Raw genomic sequence first — 22177 nt, 5'->3', positions numbered from 1 at the left:
GTCATGTCAGCTGGAGGCCGAGCCTCGCCGCTCTCTCATACGATGTGTCTTCCGATGCCTGCAGGAAAGCCCGTGAGATTGAGCGTGGCAGCAGAGGAGGTCGCCACTTTTTATGGGAGGATGTTAGGTCATGAATACACAACAAAGGAGGTTTTCCGGAAGAACTTCTTCAATGACTGGCGAAAGGTAGGTACCCTGGGCGGCCGCCACAGCTGTCCTGGACCTGGCTGGCTAGGCGTCTGCGGTTCTGCAGTGCTGCCTCTGAACGCCCCTCGCAAGTTCTCGGTGGCCCCTGTGTGACCACTCACAGGTGCCGTCATGGCTCTTTGCAGCTTCGAGCTCCTGGGCTCAAGCCATCCTCCTGTCTCGGCCTCCTGAGTAGCTGGGACCATAGGCGGTGCCAGTGTGTCCAGCCTCGTGCACCTCAGACCTTTCCCTTCCCAGGCAGGCTGTGGATGTGGAGGCCGATTTGTGGTCCTTACTCCATGGACCGCTGAAAGGACAGGGGTCTGGCATATAAGAAGGAGAGTGGAGGAGGCCGCATGCCATTTCCCAGCCCCCAGGAAGACATGTTTGGCGAGAAGCTCTTTGGAGGGGAGGGTGCTGCCTCAAGGTTTTTCCTTGCTCATTTTCAAGGTGACTGCCCTTCGCCCATGGCCTGACTGATTTTATGTGTGTGCCGCGGACTCTGTGCCCTCCGGGGTTTCTGTCTGCACCACACCTGCGAGGCTCGCCCCTGACTGCTTGTCCCGCAGCATCTGCCTGGCTCTGGCCGGGTCGCGTTTCCTCTGTTCCGTGACTCATGCTAGTCCATTCCCCTATTCGTGGGTGTTTGATTAATTCCTGTTTTAGGCCTTTGCACGTGTAAAGCTGCCATGAACATTCCCACGTGGGTGAGGGCACATACGTGTGAGTTGCCTCTGACAGGACTTGGGGTGAAATTGCTGGGTCACGTGTGTCCAGCTTACTAGAAACACCAGGCTGAACTGTCCACACGCCCGCCGCGGGTGCGAGGCACCTTTCTAGTGGGCAGAAAATAACACCTCGCCGTGGGTGTGGTTTGCGTTTCCCTAATGACAAGTGATATTAAGCATCTTTTGGTGTACTGACGTGTCATTTCAGTATTTTCTTTCATGAACTTTTGTCTATTTAAAAAACTGAGTTGCTTGCGTATTCCTCGCTCATTTATCGGAGTTTTAAAAACGCATCCTGGGTGCAGGTTCTTTGCCGGACGCACATGCTGTGAATGTCATCTCCCAGACTTTGCCTTTTCACTTCTCAGTGAGGTCTCCAAACAGAAAACTGTAACTTAGTTATGCCGTTTATCAATCTGTCTTTTATGGTGAGTACTTTTGTGTCCTGTTTTAAGTCCATTATCAGAAATATGATTTGCAAAAATCTTTCACGGTGTTTGTAGTTTCTATTTGCGTTCTCTTAACAATGTCTTTGGAAGGTCAGGAGTTTGGAATACTGATGAGGTCCCACGTTTCATGTTTTGTCACAGGTTTGCTTTTGTTGTTTTGTCTAAGAAATCTGCTGAATTCGGCAGCACAGAGATTTCCTCCTATGTTTTTCCTAGAAGTTTTGGTTTTAGGTTTCCATTGAGGTCAGCTTGGTTTAGGTGGAACTCTGAGTTAATTTTGGTTATAGTGTGGGGTAGAGGCCGAGGCTCGTGTGTTGCACGTGGGTGTCTGACTGCCCCGAGCCAGCTGCTGGAGCCTGTGCTTCCTTGTCCCCTGTGCAGGCTCCGCTTCTGGACCCTCTTCCTCTGTCCTGATGCCACCCCTCTGCCTTTCACGACAGCTTTGTGAGGTGGCACCAGCTGCCCGGCATCCTCATTCTCCCCCTGGTCAGCACTTCTTCCAGTCACTAGCAGAGCTAGGAAGGGAGGCAGTGTCACAAAGCAGCAGAACAGGAGTGGGTGGCAGATCCGACGGCCCCGGGAGACACAGGGACGGACCCTGAGTCCGTGGTTGTGGCCGAGCGGGGCTCCATCCCGGCACAGATGGTGTCGTACCTGAGCTCCTCGGAAGAGGCGGATCGTCCCCATCCTACAGCGAGACACGTTTAGCAGCAGCTCCTGAGGTCTCACACGCCTAAGTGGCCGAGCCTGGACTGGGACCGCGAGCTGGTGCCCGCAAGCCTGGGCTTTTGTCCATGGGCTGTGCAGAGTTTTTGTTGTGTAGGAAACGAAAGGAGAAACAGTTGCCTGTGATCTGCGGCTCTCCCTCAGGTCAGTGTCTCCTGTTCCCGCGTCCTGGCTTTTCCTGGGCACTAGTTTTCGTGTGAGTGTGGTCAGTGTGCCTGTAATGTTTTCCCCACTTAGCATTTTATCCCACTTAGTCTCCACACGGGTAGATCATCGTCAAACTGTTTTCTGCTGTGCTTTCCAAAATTCACCTTGAAACTGAATCCCCAGCACCACAGGACAGAGGGAGGGCCTTTAGGAGCTGATTGGGCTGTGAGGACTCCACCTTGCTGCAGCCCTTAGGATTAATTTAGGGCCTTAGGGCAGGGCTGGGTGGAATTAGCTGGGCCCCTTCTGTCCTTCTGTCCCCTCCACTGTGTGAGGACAGCCTTCAGGGCATCCTCTCAGAAGCAGGGACTGGGCCCTCCATAGACGTCAAATGCTGGGACCCTGATCCCAGCCTTCCAGCCCCCAGAGCTGTGACTGTGATTTACAACTGACCAGTCCCCGGGATTTTGTGGCAGCAGCACGTATGGACTGAGACTTTGCCCTCGCGAATCCCGTCATGTTCACCAAATGAGCTCCCGACCATGTATCCTGCTCTGTCCGGTCATGGCGTTTCTGCAGTTGCCCTTAGTGCGGTCATCATCTGGGTTTTCATACTGGAGAGTTTATTTAGGATGGATCTCAAAGTGGAATTATTGGGTCAAAGGTTTTAGCCAGTTTTACTACTGACTTGTTGTGAAGTTGCTTTTGGAGAACTGTGCCCTCGGCTGCCCCACCCCACTCCACGCCTGCAATAACAGAACCAGCTCTATCTGTGGGGTCTGCGGGGAGAGGCTCTATTTACGGGGCCGCAGGACCTTGGCAGGTTCTGCCTATTGCACACACGCCTCCGTCAGACATGGCGAGAGCGCGTTTCTGTCCGTCAGACATGGCGAGAGCGCTCTGCATGTCTGTCCTTCAGACATAGTGAGAGCGCGTGTCTGTGGTTTGTGCAGGAAATGGCAGTGGAAGAGAGGGAAGTCATCAAGAGCCTGGACAAGTGTGACTTCACGGAGATCCACAGATACTTTGTGGACAAGGCCGCAGCCCGGAAAGTCCTGAGCAGGGAGGAGAAGCAGGTTGGGCTGCCTCGAGCGTTGTGTGACCTGAAGTGGCCCCTGGGAATGAGAGGCCGGCCTGGCCCAAAGGCTGAGAAAGGCCTGTGGCCTTAGAGAAGCCCCTTCTCACAAAGCTGCTCTTTTCTCGTCAGCCTTAGCGCCCCTGCATGTGCTTAAGTGTCGTTCCGCTTCCCCAGAGCACATTTGAGAGTAAACCCGGTTTGAAATGGATAATTTACCATCATTGATCAAGGGAGGGTTCCCAGACGGGCCGTGGGCTGAGGGCGGGGCTTGTGCGGGCCAGTCGGCTTCTTGCTGTTCTGTGCCATGCGTCTCCCTACATCTAACAGGAACCTGCCGTGCTGTGATCTCCATGTGGCCTTCTCAGGGATTCCCTTAGCCCTCGTCCTCCATGGCGGGCAGCCACGCTCCCTCCACCTGGCTTTACTGCTTAGGCCTAAAACAGCTGAAGTCTGTGCAGGGGCCGGGGAGTCCAGGCCATGGGGTGGTTAGGCCATGGCTCTCGGTGCCCCCTGCAAGCCCACCTGCACTGTCCCCTGCCCCTGCGACCTCCATGGATTGTGAAGGGCTTTGAGGGTCCAGCTGAGTTAGCCAGACAGAGCAGGGTGGTCCCGGGTTAGCAACAACGGACTGAGGCCTGTTCTCTTCTCTTCACTGCTAATGTCCACTGACTGTTTTATTAACTCAGAAGCTAAAAGAAGAGGCAGAAAAACTTCAGCAAGAGTTCGGCTACTGTATTTTAGATGGTCACCAAGAAAAAATAGGCAATTTCAAGATTGAGCCGCCTGGCTTGTTCCGTGGCCGTGGCGACCATCCCAAGATGGGGATGCTGAAGAGAAGGATCATGCCAGAGGATGTGGTTATCAACTGCAGCAGGTGCGTGGCCGGGCGGGCAGCAGGCGGGCACTGGACCCCCGCCACCCGGGTGAGGCTGGCTTTTCTTCGCCTCCTGGGAGAGCGAGGCACACCGAGAAACATGTGGTTGGTGACCCCCACACCATTCCTGTGGAGCTCAGCCTGTAGGCGTGGCCGGGCAAGGGCGGCCCTCCCAGGGTGCTTCCCACGGGGTCGGAAGTCCTCGCCTTGCTATGGCTGAGACTTTCTCCCGCCAAGGACACCTCCATGTGGTTTTCATATCCCACACCATCTGGATGGCCCAGTAGCATTAGGTGTTTTGAACTTATTGGAGGGACATTCCAAGTGGTGGAGAGGGGACCGCTGGGCCACGTGTTGTACTGTGTGACCGCAGCGTGGAGTAGGGACCCTGCCTGCAGGACCCCCAGTGGCCAGGCTGTGTGGGGCAGGGCACTCGTCATCCCAGTTGGTGCTGAGAGGTCCGTGCAGAGCGGTGCCTTGCTTGGGTGGCCGCCCAGCCTCCTGGTGCACTGTGGCCTTCCTGTGTGTGCAGAGGGTAGATTGAGCGGCTGCTTTTGTCTGAGCTGCCAGGCAGGCCACCTCTGATGCCAGACTTGGTCAGGAGCCATGCCACCACCATAGCCACCACGTGGGACGGTTGACCAGAGCAGCTCCTTTTGCTTGCATTCCAGAGAATAAGGTCTCCAAGTTATGTTTGGGTCGTTGTTCTGCAGGGACTCGAAGATCCCCGAGCCGCCGGCGGGGCACCAGTGGAAGGAGGTGCGCTCCGATAACACCGTCACGTGGCTGGCAGCTTGGACCGAGAGCGTTCAGAACTCCATCAAGTACATCATGCTGAACCCTTGCTCGAAGCTGAAGGTGAGTGCAGGGCTTGGCAGGGTGTTTCCTCCCCAGGAGGTCCCCCTGAGGACGCCGGCAGGGAGGTGTGTAAGCTGGGCGCCGGCAGAGGCTTCTGAGATGGGCTGGGAGTCGGCCAGCCTGTGCTGAGGTCATGCTGTGCCAGCAGGCACAAGCCCCAAAGCCAGGAGTGGGCATGGGTGCTCACTGCCGGCATCACCCAGCTGGATTTGCTGCCCCAGCCCCTGACCACGGCACCACTGAGTGGAGAAGCGCGAGGTTTGGGGAAGGGAGAGTTGACAGGCTCCTCCGTTATTTAACAGGAACGTGAATGTTTTCTTTCCTGTTATTTTCTTCGTTTAGGGGGAGACAGCTTGGCAGAAGTTTGAAACAGCTCGACGCCTGCGGGGATTCGTGGACGAGATCCGCTCCCAGTACCGGGCTGACTGGAAGTCTCGGGAAATGAAGACGAGACAGCGGGCGGTGGCCCTGTATTTCATCGATAAGGTGTGCGGCCTTCTCGCTTCCTGGCGGCTCTTCATCCTGGTTCTCCTGGCGAGGACTCCCAGTTGGATGGTGCAGTGTGGCGACGTGGGCCTGTGTGTGGGGTGGAACCTCATTCTGATGGGGGTGTGTGTGCATGTGCACACGTGTGTGGGTGTGAACGTGTGTAGGGTGTGCATGTGCATTGTGTGGTGTGTGTGCACCTGTGTGTGGGGTGTGCCTGTGTGGCGTGCCTGTGTGTGGCATGTCTTTGTGGGGGGCGTGCATGTATGTGTGCACATATGTGTGTGGTGTGCATGTGTGTGGTGGGCCTGTGTGTGTGGTGTGCCTGTGTGTGTGGCGTGCATGTGTGAGGCGTGCCTGTGTGTGTGGTGTGCCTGTGTGTGTGGCGTGCATGTGTGTGTGGCGTGCCTGTGTGTGGTGTGCATGTATGTGTGGTGTGCATGTGTGTGGCGTGCATGTGTGTGGCGTGCCTGTGTGGTGTGCCTGTGTGTGGCATGCCTGTGTGTGTGGCGTGCCTGTGTGTGGCGTGCATGTGTGTGGCGTGCATGTGTGTGGCGTGCATGTGTGGTGTGCATGTGTGTGTGGCGTGCATGTGTGTGGCGTGCATGTGTGTGGCGTGCCTGTGTGTGTGGCTTTCGTGTGTGGCGTGCATGTGTGTGGCATGCCTGTGTGTGTGGTGTGCCTGTGTGTGTGGCGTGCATGTGTGTGTGGCGTGCCTGTGTGTGGTGTGCATGTGTGTGTGGTGTGTGTGTGTGGTGTGCATGTGTGTGTGGTGTGCCTGTGTGGTGTGCATGTGTGTGTGGTGTGTGTGGCGTGCATGTGTGTGGTGTGCCTGTGTGTGGTGTGCATGTGTGTGTGGTGTGCGTGTGTGTGGTGTGTGTGTGTGTGTGATGTGCGTGTGTGTGGTGTGCATGTTTGTGGTGTGCATGTGTGTGTGGTGTGTGTGGCGTGCATGTGTGTGTGGTGTGCCTGTGTGTGGTGTGCATGTGTGTGTGGTGTGCGTGTGTGTGTGATGTGCCTGTGTGTGTGGCGTGCCTGTGTGTGGTGTGCATGTGTGTGGTGTGCATGTGTGTGGTGTGCATGTGTGTGTGGTGTGCATGTGTGTGTGGCGTGCATGTGTGTGGCGTGCATGTGTGTGGCATGCATGTGTGTGTGGCTTGCATGTGTGTGGCGTGCATGTGTGTGGCGTGCCTGTGTGTGTGGTGTGCCTGTGTGTGTGGCGTGCATGTGTGTGTGGCGTGCCTGTGTGTGGTGTGCATGTGTGTGTGGTGTGCATATGTGTGTGGTGTGTGTGTGTGTGTGGTGTGCATGTGCACGCACCACCCACTTTGACCATTCCCCACCAACTAGCTGGCGCTGAGAGCAGGAAATGAGAAGGAGGACGGTGAGGCGGCCGACACCGTGGGCTGCTGTTCCCTCCGCGTGGAGCACGTCCAGCTGCACCCAGAGGCCGATGGCTGCCAACACGTGGTGGAATTTGACTTTCTGGGGAAGGACTGCATCCGCTACTACAACAGAGTGCCGGTGGAGAAGCCGGTGAGTGCCCTCGTGCAGGCTGCCCCCGCTACGTGACACGTATTTGCTCTGGATGTCTGGGGGCGTGCCGGAGCTGCCGTGGGGTCTGTGGCCCGTTTGCCGCGTCCTGCCTGCTGGGTGAGGCCTGCTGTGCTGGGGCTGATCAGGGTAAAGGTGAAGGAGAGGCTGTGCACCATGGTAGACCCAAGGGGTCACAAGGGAGCTGGTCGGGGGCTGAAAAGGGCACGTGTGTCACGCCAGCTTCGTCTCCTGACCCCCGGCCAGAGCATCTCCCAGGGCTGCTGGAGGAAGGCACTGCAGACCCAGTGGTTTAACAACAGACGTTTATTGTCGCTCAGCCCTGGGGGCCAGAGTCCGAGTCAAGGTGCTGGCAGAGCCACATCCCACCCACACTCGGGGAGGATCCTCCTGCCTTCCCAGCATCTGGTGGGGCCATGGATCCTGGGTGTCCTTGGCCTGAGGCTGCCTCACCCCAGTCTCTGCCTCCGTTGTCACATGGCCATCTTCTCCCTGCGTCTCTGCCTCTGCGTGTTCTCACAAGGACGCTGTCGTATTGGAGTTAGGGCCCAGCCCACTCTTTCTATGACTTCATCTTATCAGTCTCTAAAGACCCTGTTTTTAAATAAGGTCACGTTCTGGCCAGGCATGGTGGTGCACTCCTGTAATCTCAGTGCTTCGGGAGGCTGAGATGGGAGGATCACTTGAGCCCAGGAGTTTGAGACCACCTGGGCAACATAATGAGACCCTGTCTCTAAAATAATAATTTAAAAAAACAGCCGGGCGCGGTGTCTCACGCCTGTAATCCCAGCACTTTGGGAGGCCAAGGCGGGTGGATCACGAGGTCAGGAGATCGAGACCATCCTGGCTACACGGTGAAACCCCGTCTCTACTAAAAATACAAAAAATTAGCCGGGCGTGGTGGCGGGCGCCTGTAGTCCCAGCTACTCGGGAGGCTGAGGCAGGAGAACGGCGTGAACCCGGGAGGCGGAGCTTGCAGTGATCCGAGATCGCGCCACTGCACTCCAGCCTGGGCGACAGAGCGAGACTCCGTCTCAAAAATTAAAAATAAAAATTAGCTGCGCATGATGGTGCTTGTGGTCCCAATTACTCCAGAGGCCGAGGTGGGAGGATTGCTTGAGCCTGGGAGGTAGAGGCTGCAGTGAGCCTTGATCACTCCACTGCACTCCTGCCTGGGCGACAAAATGAGACCCTGTCTTTTTTTAATTTTTTTTCTTTTTTCAAGACGGTGTCTCGCACTGTTTCCCAGGCTGGAGTACAGTGGTGCGATCTCGGCTCACTGCGACCTCCGCCTCCTGGGTTCAAGCGATTCTCCTGCCTCAGCCTCCTGAGTAGCTGGGATTACAGGTGCCTGCCACCACGCTCAGCTAATTTTTGTATTCTTAGTAGAGACAGGGTTTCACCATGTTGGCCAGGCTGGTGTTGAACTCTTGACCTCGTGATCTACCTGCCTCAGCCTTCCAGAGTGCTGGCATTACAGGCATGAGCCACTGCGGCTGGCCGAGACCGTGTCTTAAAAAAAAAAAAAAAAAAAAAAAAAAGGTTACATTCTGAGGTTCTGGTGAGGATATGAATTTCGGGAACACTTTTCACCCCAGTACACCTGGGAGGGGCTGCCCTCTTTCCTCTGCTGCAGGGACTAGTGGCTGCCCACCACCCCCACAGCCCCTAGCTCCACCAGCATCGATGCCCAGAGGGATGAGTGTGGTCGGGAAGGGCTGGGTAAATCTCTGGTCTCCAGACTGGCTTGAAGGAAGACTGGAACCTGGGGAGCATCCTCACCTTTGAATGGCTGTCCTGAAGAGTCACGGTGTCCCCTGTCTGGGTGGGCGCCACGTCGCAGTGACGTTGGACAGATCCACGCACGAACTCCCTGCACCTCAAAAGCACAAATGTGACTCAGGCCGGGCGCAAGGCCCACACCTGTAGTCCAGACACCTTGGGAGGGCTAGGTGGGAGGGTTGCTGGAGCCCAGGAGTTGGAGGCTGCAGTGAGCTATGATTGTGCCACTGCACTCCAGCCCAAGTGACAGAGCCAGACCTAGTCTCTAAAAATTAAAAATAAAAATAAAAAAATTAATGTGACCCAACCGTGGGATGGAGTGGAGCCGTTGAAAAACAGAAATGGAAGTTTGGGGACAGGTGTTGAGGGCAGCAGAGAAACAGGAGTCCCTGGCAGGGCCCGGCCTCAGGCAGTCTGGTCGGGAAGTCATTCGTAAGGAATGAATGAATCGGAGGTAGGAGACAGAAGCCAACACACGAAAGGAAGAGGCAAGGAGGTGCCCACCACAGTGCCCCTGCTGTGGTGAAGCATCGGCTGTGGTGCAGGCCTGGATGGGGAGTTGCACTCTGTCCAGACAGAGGACTAGCCAGCCATTTGCAGTGCTGTCCAGGGGAGCACTCGGTAACGGAATGCATGTGATGTAGAGAAAAAGGCGGGACATAAAGCCTCGTCAAGATCAGCGGTGTGAAACCAAACGTGTAGAGGAAGATGAGGGAAGAAGCCAGAAGTCGGGAGCTGTGGGCTGGGGCTTCCCGCCGTGTCCCGGTGCCTGTGGGTTTGTAGAATGGGGTTCATCGGCCATGGTGCCAGGCTGGTGAGGGGGCCAGTTGGGGGTGCGGGGCCTCCTGCCCATGTCTGGTGAGGGAGGGCTGCCATGCTGGTGCTGGAGAGAGCAACGCAGAGGCCACAGCAACCTCCGCCCTGGAGCTGATGCCCAGCGCTCAGGGAGGGTGCCCGCCACTTGTAGGAGGACCAGCAGGTGAAACTGAGGGGAGGGCAGGCACGGGTGCAGGTGCAGGCTGGCGTTTCCTCGGAGCAGGGTTGGTCTCTCCAGAAGGGAATTAATGTCCTCTCCCCAAAGGGACTGGTGGAGGGAGGTTGGACACAGGAACCCCAAAGGCCCTGAGGTCCTGTGATGTCAGATGAGTGTCTCACATTACAAGGGTGTGGGCTCACCTGGTGGAGATCCGGCATTGATGGAAGAAGGAGCCGGGGACTCCGGGCCACCTGCCGCGGTCACCCGGGGGTTTGCAGGGCAGGAGTCACGCCCACCTCCTGAGCACGCTGCCTGTGCGTGTGGTAGCGGTGACTGCCGCACTGGAGGGTGGGGGCCGTGTCACGGGAGGATGCCGACAGGTGACGGTGATGCTGCTCGGGCCACCTTCCTCAGGGAAGCCTCCCGTGGGCTCCCAGGCTCTGCGTAGACGCCCTTCAGGTCCTCACTGGATTCGGGTTTTTTCTGTCCTCTGAAATTCCTTCTTTCTCCTTCAGGTGTACAAGAACTTACAGCTCTTTATGGAGAGCAAGGGCCCCCGGGACAACCTCTTCGACAGGCTGACCGTACGCCGGCTCGTGTTTCCTCAGTGGGCGGCGGCGGGACCCAGGGAGAGGGCGTGGGCGCTGAGTCTGGCCCAGGGTTTTGTCCTGACCCAACGGCCGGCTCGTGTTTCCTCAGCAGTGGGCGGCGGCAGGACCCAGGGAGAGGGCGTGGGCGCTGAGTCTGGCCCAGGGTTTTGTCCTGACCCAACGGCCGACCTGCCCTTTCCTTCCCGCGGGAGGCTGGGACGGCCCCGCAAAACCACGTAATTATAGAGACCATTTTCCTCCCCAGACGACCAGCCTGAACAAGCACCTCCAGGAGCTGATGGACGGGCTGACGGCCAAGGTGTTCCGGACCTACAACGCCTCCATCACTCTGCAGGAGCAGCTGCGGGCCCTGACGCGCGGTGAGCAGGCCCCACACCCAAACTCAGCGCAGGGGAGCACGGCCCCTGCCCCAGACCGGGCTCCCCGGCTGGCCCTTGTTGAGTGAGCCTCGGGGTGGGGCCACTTCTTTGGGAAATGGGCTGAGGTTGTGGGCTGGCTGCTTGGCAGCCTAGGTGGCCAGAGTCCTGGGGAGGAGGAGGGAGGTTCTGGCTCTCGGGACCCCAGGCATTCCAGCCATGTTCTCCCTGCGGGGCGGCCCCTACTGCTGAGCCCTACGCAGGACCCCGTGGCCAGGCATTGTTCCTTGGCTGCATCCCAGCCACGTGCTCCCTGCGGGGCGGCTGCTGCTGCTGAGCCCTACTCAGGCCCCCGTGGCCAGGCCTGGTGGTGTTCCTCAGCTCCTCCTCAGGGTTCTTTCTTGAAGGCCCAGGAGGCCTCTGCACTTTCCAGTGGTTCTGTCCCTCCCGCCCTCAGCTGTCTGAGCACCCCGACCTCTGGGCCTCTGTCCACGGCCCTGTCTCAGCTTCAGGGCCCTCTGCTCTTTGTCCCCTGCCATCAACCTGGGGATGCCGTCTAAGCTCGGTGAGGGCCTCTCCTCCCTCTGTCTCTGGCGCTGCCCCTGCTCCGTGATGTCTGGGCTGCTCTGTGATGTCCGGGCAGATTGGACGCACAGACTCTGTCCAGAGGGTGCCTCCCACCCCGGCGCCCACTGCACTCCCCAAGCAGGGCTTCCTGGAGGAGGCGCCGAGGCTGGGTGCTCAGGGGTGCTGACGCTCGGCATGTGTTTTGCGTGCACCCGTGGGCCTCAGAGGCCGGTGCTGTGCTGCCCTGGGGACAGCCTTGGAGCTGGGGCAGCACTGGGGCTGTGGGATGCGGAGGAGCTAGCTGGCATCCAGGTGAGAGCCCCAGCAGAGGAGATGCGCCCTCCACTGAGGGAGGCAGAAGATTCTGGGTGAGGGCGTAGGGGCCGAGGCCGAGGCCGGGCCTGGGAGAGGAAATGAAGGTGCTGGGCCCACTGTGGACGCGCTTCCAGAGCTGGGTGGGCCATGCAGGATGGGCGTGAAGGAGTGGCCGCTCCAGTAGGTGCCTTGGGGCCAGTGCTTACGTTCTCTGAACCTCATTCTTGACTGGAAAATGGAGACAACGTGGTACCTTGAGGGGATGTCGCCAGGGGAAGCCGGGTGCCGGGGACTTGTGACAGGCAGACTCGCCCGTCCAGGCGGCTGGGCCTCCTCCTCGCCATGGGGCCTGGGAAGGCCCGGGTGGTGCTACCTGTGCTGTGGCCCCACGTGAAGCCTTGTTGCTGTGGTTAAAGACGCTGGGCCCTGCTCTCGAGGCCACCTTGGAGGGTCACTGACCCTTGGCCCTCACTCTCCCCATCCCAGTGGGTGCCTGTGTGAGTGGAAGGGGCTGCGCTGTGTGGCGCGTTGAGTAAGGCCGGCTCAGGGCAGACAGGGAGGGTGGCCGGCCCCGTGGGTGCTGCTTCTGACAGCCCGTGCCTCTCAGCTGAGGACAGCATAGCAGCTAAGATCTTATCCTACAACCGAGCCAACCGAGTCGTGGCCATTCTCTGCAACCATCAGCGAGCGACCCCCAGTACGTTTGAGAAGTCGATGCAGAATCTCCAGACGAAGGTAGCAGCTCCCAGGAGAGCCCCCAGCCCAGCCCTTGAGGGACCCCTCCCCCTCCCCAGAGCCTCGGCACAGGCCGGGGAGCCAGCCGCGGTGGGCACGTAGGGTGTGGAAGGGTGTGGGCACAGGGGCTGGTGCGGGACGGGGAGGGGCAGCCCTGTCTGGACCCTTTTCCTGCAGATCCAGGCAAAGAAGGAGCAGGTGGCTGAGGCCAGGGCAGAGCTGAGGAGGGCAAGGGCTGAGCACAAAGCCCAAGGGGATGGCAAGTCCAGGAGGTGAGTACCCGTGCCCTCAGACGCCTTCTCCCGGGGCCCTGTCCCAACCCGTAGGGTCCAGCCCCACAGGGTCGGTGGGAGACGACCCTTGCTGTCTCTCCTTGTGCGGAGACGAGAGATTGTAGAAATAAAGATACAAGACAAAGAGATAAAAGAAAGGACAGCTGGGCCCGGGGGACCACTACCACCAAGATGCAGAGACCGGTAGTGGCCCCGAATGTCTGGCTGCACTGTTATTTATTGGATACAAAGCAAAAGGGGCAGGGTAAAGAGTGTGAGTCATCTCCAGTGATAGGTGAGATCACGTGGGTCACATGTCCACTGGACACGGGGCCCTTCCCTGTTTGGCAGCCGAGGCAGAGAGAGAGAGAACAGTTTACGCCATTATTTCTGCATATCAGAGACTTTTAGTACTTTCACTAATTTTCTACTGCTATCTAGAAGGCAGAGCCAGGTGTACAGGATGGAACATGAAGGCGGACTAGGAGCGTGACCACTGAAGCACAGTATCACAGGGAGACGGTTAGGCCTCTGGATAACTGCAGGCGAGCCTGACTGATGTCAGGCCCTCCACAAGAGGTGGAGGAGTAGAGTCTTCTCTAAACTCCCCTGGGGAAAGGGAGACTCCCTTTCCCGGTCTGCTAAGTAGCGGGTGTTTTTCCTTGACACTGAGGCTACCGCTAGACCTCGGTCCGCCTGGCAACGGGCGTCTTCCCAGATGCTGGCGTTACCGCTAGACCAAGGAGCCCTCTGGTGGCCCTGTCTGGGCATAACAGAAGGCTAGCACTCTTGTCTTCTGGTCACTCCTCACTATGTCCCCTCAGCTCCTATCTCTGTGTGGCCTGGTTTTTCCTAGGCTATGATTGTAGAGCGAGGATTATTATAATATTGGAAAAAAGAGTAATTGCTACCAACTAATGATTAATGATATTCATATATAATCATATCTATGATCTATCTATAGTATAACTATTCTTATGTATTGTATTATACTGGAACAGCTCGTGCCCTCGGTCTCTTGCCTCGGCACCTAGGTAGCTTGCCGCCCACACCAACCCAGATGTGGCAGCTTCAGACGCGCCTTCCCACGGCCAGTTTTGTTTTCCTCTTCAATTGTTATTTTGTGATTTTTTTTTTTTTTTTTTTTTTGAGATGGAGTCTCTGTCGCCAGGCTGGAGTGCGCTGGCGCGGTCTCAGCTCACTGCAACCTCCGCCTCCCGGGTTCAAGTGATTCTCCTGCCTCAGCCTCCCGAGTAGCTGGGGTTACAGGTGCCCGCCACCACGCCCGGCTCATTTATTTATTTAGTAGAAACGGGGTTTCTCCATGTTGGCCAGGCTGGTCAAACTCCTGGCCTCAAGTGATCCTCCTGCCTTGGCATCTCAAAGTGCTGGGATTACAGGCATGAGCCACTGCACCTGGCCAACTTTGTGATTTTTAAAAATACAAACTATATGCCTTGTGGACAAGAGTGGGACACATGGAGCCGTGGGAGGAGGAGACCCTGGCCGCCGAGGAGGTTTGTGATTGTCATTGTGGGGTCAGGAAATGAGAAGAAGGTGCCAGACTCTTCTCCAGGGCGGCGGCACCATCCCCTCCCCACCAGCAGTGTGTGAGGGCTCCGATTTCTCTGTCCAGGCGCCACTGTAGGGTCAGTTTTCCATGTGTTGATTAGAGCGCAGTGGGTGTGAAGGAGCGTCTGACCGTGGGTGCTCTTTGCAGGTGCTTGTTGCCCGTTTCTGTATCGTCTCTGGAGAATGACTGCTCAGGTCCTCTGTCCATTTTCCAGTCGGGTTGTTGTTTTATTATTGACTTGTAAGAGCTCGTCGATGTTTCGCCCACTCTTGGGTTGTCTTTGTTCTTTCTTTTTTTTTTTTTCCCTTGGAGACAGAGCATTGCTCTGTCGCCAAGGCTGGAGTGCAATGGCATGATCTTGGCTCACTGCAATCTCTGCCTCCAGGGTTCAAGCAATTCTCCTGCCTCAGCCTCCTGAGTAGCTGGGATTACAGGCGCCCGCCACCATGCCCGGCTAATTTTTTTGTATTTTAGTAGAGACGGGGTTTCACCGTGTTGCCCAGGCTGGTCTTGAACTCCTGAGCTCAGGCAATCTACCTGTCTCGGCCTCCCAAAGTGCTGGGATTACAGGTGTGAGTCACCACTCCCAGCCCTATTTTTTTTTTTTTTTTTTGGTGATGGAGTCTTGCTCTGTCACCCAGGCTAGAGTGCAGTGGCGTGATCTTGGCTTACTGCAACCTCTGCCTCCTGGGTTCAAGCGATTCTCCTGCCTCAGCCTCCCGAGTAGCTGGGACTACAGACACACGCCACTATACCTGGCTAATTTTTGTATTTTAGTAGAGATGGGGTTTCACCATGTCGGTCAGGCTGGTCTTGAACTCCTGACCTCAGGTGATCCACCCACCTCGGCCTCCCAAAGTGCTGGGATTACAGGTGTGAGCGGCTGCGCCCGGCCACGTCTTTCTTCTTTCTTGTTGGTGTCCTGTGACACATTTAAGATTTGGATGAGTCAGCGTGCTGAGAAGGCTTTGCCTAACCCAAGGCCATGAAGATAGATTTCTCTGTTTTCTCCTAAGAGGTTTATTGGTTTACTCTTACATTTAGGTCATTGGTTCTGAGTTAATTTTTGTGTGTGGTCTGAGGGAAGGGCCCAGGGTCATTCTCTTGCATGTGGACAGCCAGATGTCTCAGCATCCTAGCTCACCATAGTCTCAACTTGCTGGGCTCAAGCAATCCTCCTGCCTCAGCCTCCTGAGTAGCTGGGACCACAGGTGCGAACTGCCACAACTGGCTAATTTTTACACTAAGAAAATTTTTGTATGTTGCCCAAGCTACTCTTGAACTCCTGGCTTTAAGCAATCCTGCCTTGGCCTCCCAGAGCTCTGAGATTACAAGTATGAGCCACCGTGCCTGGCCCTTAGGACTGTATCTATAAAGGCCATATTGTATGCAAACAGAGATAGTTTTACTTCTTCTTTTCCCATCATATGCCTTTTATTTCATATTTTTGCATTATGGACCTGGCAGGAATCTCCAGTACACTGGACATGAGTGGGCAGCCTTGCCTTGTTCCTGATACTGGGGGCAAAACTCTCATGCTTTTATCATGGAATATGATGTTAACTGTAGGTTTTTCACAGAAGCTGTTTGTTAACAAAATTTACTTCTATTCCTAGTTTGTTGAGGTTTTTTTTTTTTTTATCATGAAGAGCATTGGATTTTGTCAAATGATTTTCTGCACCTGTTGAGATCTTGTTTTTGTCCCTTCCTTATATTGATAGGATGTATTATACTAATTGATCAGATATGAAACCATCCTTGCATTCCTGGGATAAATCCTACTTGAGCAATTGTGTAATCATTTTTGTCTATTGCTGGATTCAGTTTGCTGATATTTTGTTGAGGTTTTTGCATCTGTATTCATGAGCATGTTAGTCTATAGTTTTCTTATGATGTCATTGATTTTGGTATCAAGGTAATACTGGTAATGAGTTGAATAATATTTAATATAATATCTAATATTTCATGAAAGTTTATGAAAAATTGGTGCCTTTTTAAAGAGAGAGAGTCTTGCTGTGTTGCTCAGGCTGGTCTTGAACTCCTGGGCTCAAGCAGTCCTCCGAACTCAGCCTCCCGAATAGCTGAGACTATAGGCTTGCACTGCGCTGCCTGGCTAGGGTCAGTTTGTTAAATGAATTCACCAGTGAAACCATCTAGGCCTGGGCTTTTCTTTGGGAGACGTTTAAAGTTACTGATATAATCACTTGTTATAGTTCTATTCATATTTTCTATACTTTGTGAGTCGGTTCTGGTAGTTTGTATCTTTCTGGGAATTTGTTTAGTCTAGGGTGTCTAACTGGCTGGTGCCCAGTTATTCATAGTATTCCCATATTATCTTTTTTATTTCTTCAGTGATGTTCCCTGTTCCCTCTTTCATTCATTCCTCATTATTGTGGCTGCGGTTCTTTTTTTTTTTTTTTTTTTTTTGACACAGAGTCTCACTCTGTTGCCCAGGCTGGAGTGCAGTGGCATGATCTCAGCTCACCACAACCTCTGCCTCCCGGGTTCAAACGATTTTCCTGCCTCAGCCTCCTGAGTAGCTGGGATTACAGGTGCACGCCACCATGCCTGGCTAATTTTTGTATTTTTAGTAGAGACAGAGTTTCACCATGTTAGCCAGGATGGTCTCAATCTCCTGACCTTGTGATCCACCCGCCTTGGCCTCCCACAGTGCTGAGATTACAGGCGTGAGCCACTGCTCCTGGCCTGGCTGTGGTTCTTAAAGGGTAAAAGTTTTCTCTTCAGGATGAGCATCCGGAGATGCAGGGGTCTGTTTTTAATGGTGGCGTGTGCGAAGGAAATGTCAATTGGAACAAAGGGTATTCAGTGAAAAATAAGGCTGTGACCCACCCCTGACCTCCTGTCCCCAGAGGCAGCTGCTGTGAAATTTCTTTAGCATTTCCTGGCCAGGCAAGGTTGCTCATGCCTGTAATCCCAACACTCTGGGCAGCCTAGGCAGGCAGATCACTTGAGTTTGGGAGTTTGAGACCATCATGGCCAACATGGTGAAACCCTGTCTCTGCTAAAAATACAAAAAAAAAAAAAAAAAAAAAAAATCATGTGCGTGGTGGCACATGCCTGTAGTCCCAGCTACTCAGGAGGCAGGAGATTCACCTGAACCCGGGAGGCAGAGGTTCCAGTGAGCTGAGATCGTGCAACTGCACTCCAGCCTGGGTGACAAAGCAAGACTCCCGTCTCAAAAAAAAAAAAAAAAAGACAAAAGAAATTTCTTAAGCATTTCCAGAAGGACTGTGTGTGCGTGCTGGCTCTTCCTCTGTTTTCCCTCCTTTTTTTCACATAAACAGCAGCCCCTCATGTGCCCCTCGGCCCCTGGGGATGTGGCTCATGCTGGGAAGGCACTTCCCCGGACCTATGCTTCTGGCCCGGCGGGCTGCCCCATTCTCGGCCGTAGTTTTGCAGGCGCAAGTTTGTCTTTCCACGCACATTCGAGTGTTTGTGGCACAAATTCCTAGAAGAGTTGGGGTCAGAGGTTGCATGTGTGGGTGACGTTCTGGCATTGGAGGGTGCAAGTAATGTGGAAAGGGCATCTCTGTGCTGAAATGTGCTTTCCCTAAGGAGGCAGGAAGGAGGGCTTAGCGGCTTCCCGGAGGTTAAAGGACATTTGTGTTTGCTTTCTCGGGCCTGGTCTCGCTGCCCTCGTCCTGTTTGGGCCGGCCTCAGTCTGTTGTGTCGAGCATCTCACCCTCCTGCGAGTCAGGTCCTGACGGGCTGCTCACCCTCCGCCCACGGCCCTCCTCTGTATCTGACTTGGCAGCTGGGGTGGGGCTGGGCTTCCACCTTTGATCCCGGCTGGTCTTTTGCTGTGATGGATGACTGATGACAATGACAGGGACAGGGCTGCACTGGGAGGGAAGGTGGCAGGGCCAGAGAAGTGCAGGTCTCCTCAGGTGGCGCTAGTCCAGCGCGGGGCCTCGCGGCCTCCTCTTCTCTTGCCAGTGTCCTGGAGAAGAAGAGGCGGCTCCTGGAGAAGCTGCAGGAGCAGCTGGCGCAGCTGAGTGTGCAGGCCACGGACAAGGAGGAGAACAAGCAGGTGGCCCTGGGCACGTCCAAGCTCAACTACCTGGACCCCAGGATCAGCATTGCCTGGTGCGTGTGCCTGGGGTCTCAGTTCCCACCTGTGGCCTATGGGGGGCCTGGGTTTTCCAGGAGGCCTCTGTTCAGTCCCAGCACTGCCCCTGTCCCGTGTCCCCTGGGGTCAGCACAGGCCCTCCCTGTGACAGGGACCCATGATGCTGAGTCCTGTGTCATCAGCTCTCCCTGCCCTGAACGTTCGGATGGACAGGGTGAAGTGGGGGTGCTGACAGTGGCCTGGGACTCGGAGGCATCAGGAGGGCCTGTGGAGCTCAGCCTGCCCACAGGGAGTGGGAGGTGGCTGAGCGCCCTGCTCGGTGGACACCTGGGCCACAGCAGGTTGTCTTTGACACCTCGCTGATGCTCCAGGGTGGCGGCGTGCGTGGGGTGGGGTTGGCCTAGGGGAGCAGGTCCCAGCTACACCAGGCGGCTCTGGTGTCTCTGCTGCATGGAGGACGCTCGCCCTTGCCGAGCACCCTGACCTGGCCTTCAAGGTGGGTGAGTTGCCTGCTTGCCTGGGCTGACGCTGCCTCCCGCAGGTGCAAGCGGTTCAGGGTGCCAGTGGAGAAGATCTACAGCAAAACACAGCGGGAGAGGTTCGCCTGGGCTCTCGCCATGGCGGGAGAAGACTTTGAATTCTAACGACGAGCCGTGTTGAAACTTCTTTTGTATGTGTGTGTGTTTTTTTCACTATTAAAGCAGTACTGGGGAATTTTGTACAATAAAATGTGTGCAAGTGCTTGTACATCACTAGAAAAAGTCCCCAGGCCAGCCGGGCACGGTGGCTCACACCTGTAATCTCAGCACTTTGGGAGGCTGAGGCAGGCGGATCACAAGGTCAGGAGATCGAGACCATCCTGGCTAACACGGTGAAACCCCATCTCTACTAAAAATACAAAAAACTTAGCCGGGCGTGGTGGCAGGCGCCTGTAGTCCCAGCTACTCAGGAGGCTGAGGCAGGAGAATGGCGTGAACTCGGGAGGCAGAGCTTGCAGTGAGCCGAGATCGTGCCCCTGCACTCCAGCCTGGGCGACAGAGTGAGACTGTCTCAAAAAAAAAAAAAAAAAAAAAAGAGAAAGAAAAAGTCCCTAGGCCAGGCACAGTGGCTCATACCTGTGATCTTGGCATTTTAGAGGCCTGAGGCTGGAGGATCGCTTGAGCAGACATTGAGGGTGCAGTGAGCTGTGATTGTGCCCCTGCACTCCAGCCTGGGCAACAGAGCAAGACCCCATCTCAAAGAGAAAGAAAAGTCCCTGACGCCTGCCATGTCCTTTGAAGCCTCTACCCCGAGCATGGAGTCTGCTGGGCTGTCACATCCAATCAGCATCCCAGCCTGGACCCCCGGTTCCCGCTCGACAGGGGAGGAGAAACACCTTCGTGTGCTCTGAGGCTGAAGACTTTGGGTGAGGATTCCACATTTGCGCACACGCCACCCTCTCAGCGGGGCCCGGACTCTTCACCAAGTTCTTTAGCGCCTGGAATTCAGCAAGGGCACAGTTGCTGCCTGGTCACTAAGCCCAGCGGCCCCCGTTCAGTTCTCGTCACCTCCACACTCTCCACACGTAGCTCTCAGCTCTTACGATGGCCTTCTGCCTGAGCTTCCCAACCCTGTATCCTCCCAGAGCTGCCTGTCGGCTGCCCTCTGCCACGCGGGACCCTCCGCCACCCTCTCCTCTGCCACGCGGGACCCTCCGCCGCCCTCTCCTCTGCCACGCGGGACCCTCTGCCGCCCTCTCCTCTGCCACGCTGGACCCTCTGCCGCCCTCTCCTCTGCCACGCTGGACCCTCTGCCGCCCTCTCCTCTGCCACGCGGGACCCTCTGCCGCCCTCTTCTCTGCCACGCGGGACCCTCTGCCGCCCTCTCCTCTGCCGCCCTCTTCTCTTCCACGTGGGATCCTCTGCCATCTGCTCCGCGCTTTGCTTTCGGGGCTGCCTCTGTGGCTGTCTCCCTCACGCCGGGGCTCCCGCCAAACCCATGAGGCAGCCCCTGTGTAAGGCTCCTGGTCAGCCAAGAGGACCCCAGCGCCCTGGAGGCTGCACCCCCATCCCTCCTGCTGTGGGGCCCTTGGTGCTCCAGGCCCGAGTCTCTCACACCGTGGCTCACCCGCTGCCCCAAGGGGCTCAGGCAGCAGGTCCAGCTCCTCCCGGGGCCTGCGACAGAACAGTTCCAGCAGGGGGCTCTCACGTCCCCACCTGCTCCCAGAGAGGTGCTTCTGTGCCCAGACATGGAACAGCTCCACAGAAAATGAGGGCACTGGCCGAGCAGGCCCAGACTCCAGAAAGGAAACCACTGAGGGTGCAGGCCCGACCCACGTCACCTCGGAGTCTGTCCTCGCGGAGACGGTGACGGGCCCTTCCCTCACTGTACAGATGAGGACACACAAGGAGCTGACTTCATGCCTGGACATTAAGCCCAGGAATTCCCAGCCTAGAGCTGGCTCTCTAGGTTGCGGGGTCTGGTCCCAGTCCAGAAACATCTCCCAAGCCACAGCTCAGGACACAGCAGGGTGGGGGGCGAGGGGGCGAGTGGGAGCTCCAGGGAGAGGCCCCTAAGGCTGTTCCCCATCATCAGAACTTGCAGGCCAGTGGCCTCTAAAGGTACTCATTAGAGGGCTGTGGACCTCACTTGCCCAAAACCCCGGGCCTGCTCAGCGCATCCTTCTGAGACGTGAGGCTGTGACCACCTGCTGCCTCAGTGTCCCCTTCTCACCCCGAACAACCTGCCTTTAACCCAACTCTCTCCAGACTGACAACGATCCCTGTAGACTGTCAGAGCCTCGTTTGGATAGTCACAGACTACCTGGATAAAAGATAAAACATGGCCGGGCGCGGTGGCTCACGCCTGTAATTCCAGCACTGGGAGGCCGAGGCGAGCGGATCACCTGAGGTCAGGAGTTCAAGACCAGCCTGGCCAACATGGTGAATCCCTGTCTCTACTCAAAATACAAAAATTAGCCAGGCATGGTGGCAGGCACCTGTAGTCCCAGCTGCTCAGGAGGCTGAGGCAAGAGAATCACTTGAACCTGGGAGGCGGAGGTTGCAGTGAGCTGAGATTATGGCATTATCCTCCAGCCTGGGCGACGAGTGAAAGTCCATCTCAAGAAAAAAAAAAAAAAAGATAAAACATGCAGAGTAGAAACCCCAGGTGGACAGATACCTGTCCCACCCAGAGAAAAGCTGGGTGGTGCCATCGACGGGCAAAAGTAGTGGAAAAGCCAGCTGCGTGTGCTGGCGCGAGATGCGTTTCCATGATGGAGGATGCCACGCACTCAGCCTCTCCTGTTACCCTGTGGCCTGCGAGCCCTCTCTTAAGTGCACCAAGAGCAGCAAGGGACTTAGAGCAACTTCATTCACTGCTGCCCAGGCGGAAAAGGGCGCACAGGCCCTGCAGCTGGAACTGGGTAACAGGCCGGGTGGAGACTCACACTGGATCCCACTCAGCCATGATCACAAGAACAGAGCGACTGCTGCTCGGGTCTCACGGGCGACTGACAGCAACCGGGAGCCCCAAAGCCTTCCCGACACCCCCTGTTCCATCCACGAACAGGCACGCCCACCATTGTTTGAGTTTTTACATGTCTTTGAGTAATGCTCCATCTCCCTGATACCCCCCCGTTCCATCCACGAATGGGCACGCCCGCCGTTGTTTGCATGTCTGAGTAATGCTCCAGCTCCGCAACATCCCCTGCTCCATCCACGAACAGGCACCCACCATTGTTTGGGTTTTTACATGCTGACACCCCCTGCTCCATCCATGAATGGGCAGACCCGCCATCGTTTGAGTTTTTACATGTTTGTGAGTAATGTTCCAT

The 22177-nt window shown here is 56.2% G+C and overlaps 1 protein-coding gene across 8 annotated transcripts in view; it reads left to right on the top strand.

The window, feature by feature from the left end:
* Window positions 1-22177, top strand: part of TOP1MT (DNA topoisomerase I mitochondrial) — a 57429-nt gene that overhangs the window by 31438 nt on the left and 3814 nt on the right. For 3 of the 8 annotated variants that reach the window (XM_055117059.2, XM_008972830.4, XM_055117061.2), the window contains 12 exons: window positions 65-186; window positions 3190-3312; window positions 4001-4188; window positions 4902-5046; window positions 5389-5532; window positions 6883-7068; window positions 10360-10428; window positions 10700-10814; window positions 12301-12428; window positions 12606-12700; window positions 18231-18380; window positions 18905-19092. In XM_055117059.2, the coding sequence (XP_054973034.1) occupies window positions 121-186; window positions 3190-3312; window positions 4001-4188; window positions 4902-5046; window positions 5389-5532; window positions 6883-7068; window positions 10360-10428; window positions 10700-10814; window positions 12301-12428; window positions 12606-12700; window positions 18231-18380; window positions 18905-19007 (1512 nt within the window). In that variant the 5' untranslated portion in view covers window positions 65-120 and the 3' untranslated portion in view covers window positions 19008-19092. Of the gene's footprint in view, window positions 1-64; window positions 187-3189; window positions 3313-4000; window positions 4189-4901; window positions 5047-5388; window positions 5533-6882; window positions 7069-10359; window positions 10429-10699; window positions 10815-12300; window positions 12429-12605; window positions 12701-18230; window positions 19093-22177 lie in introns of those variants that run through there. The other 5 variants (XR_010113044.1, XM_063606956.1, XM_008972827.4 and 2 more) reach the window with 3 other exon arrangements.

This window comes from Pan paniscus, chromosome 7 (assembly GCF_029289425.2).
Source record: "Pan paniscus chromosome 7, NHGRI_mPanPan1-v2.0_pri, whole genome shotgun sequence".
In the NCBI taxonomy this organism is placed as follows: Eukaryota; Metazoa; Chordata; class Mammalia; order Primates; family Hominidae; genus Pan; species Pan paniscus.
The sequence above is the reverse complement of the archived record's forward strand: the minus strand, read 5'-3'. Positions and strand labels throughout refer to the sequence as shown.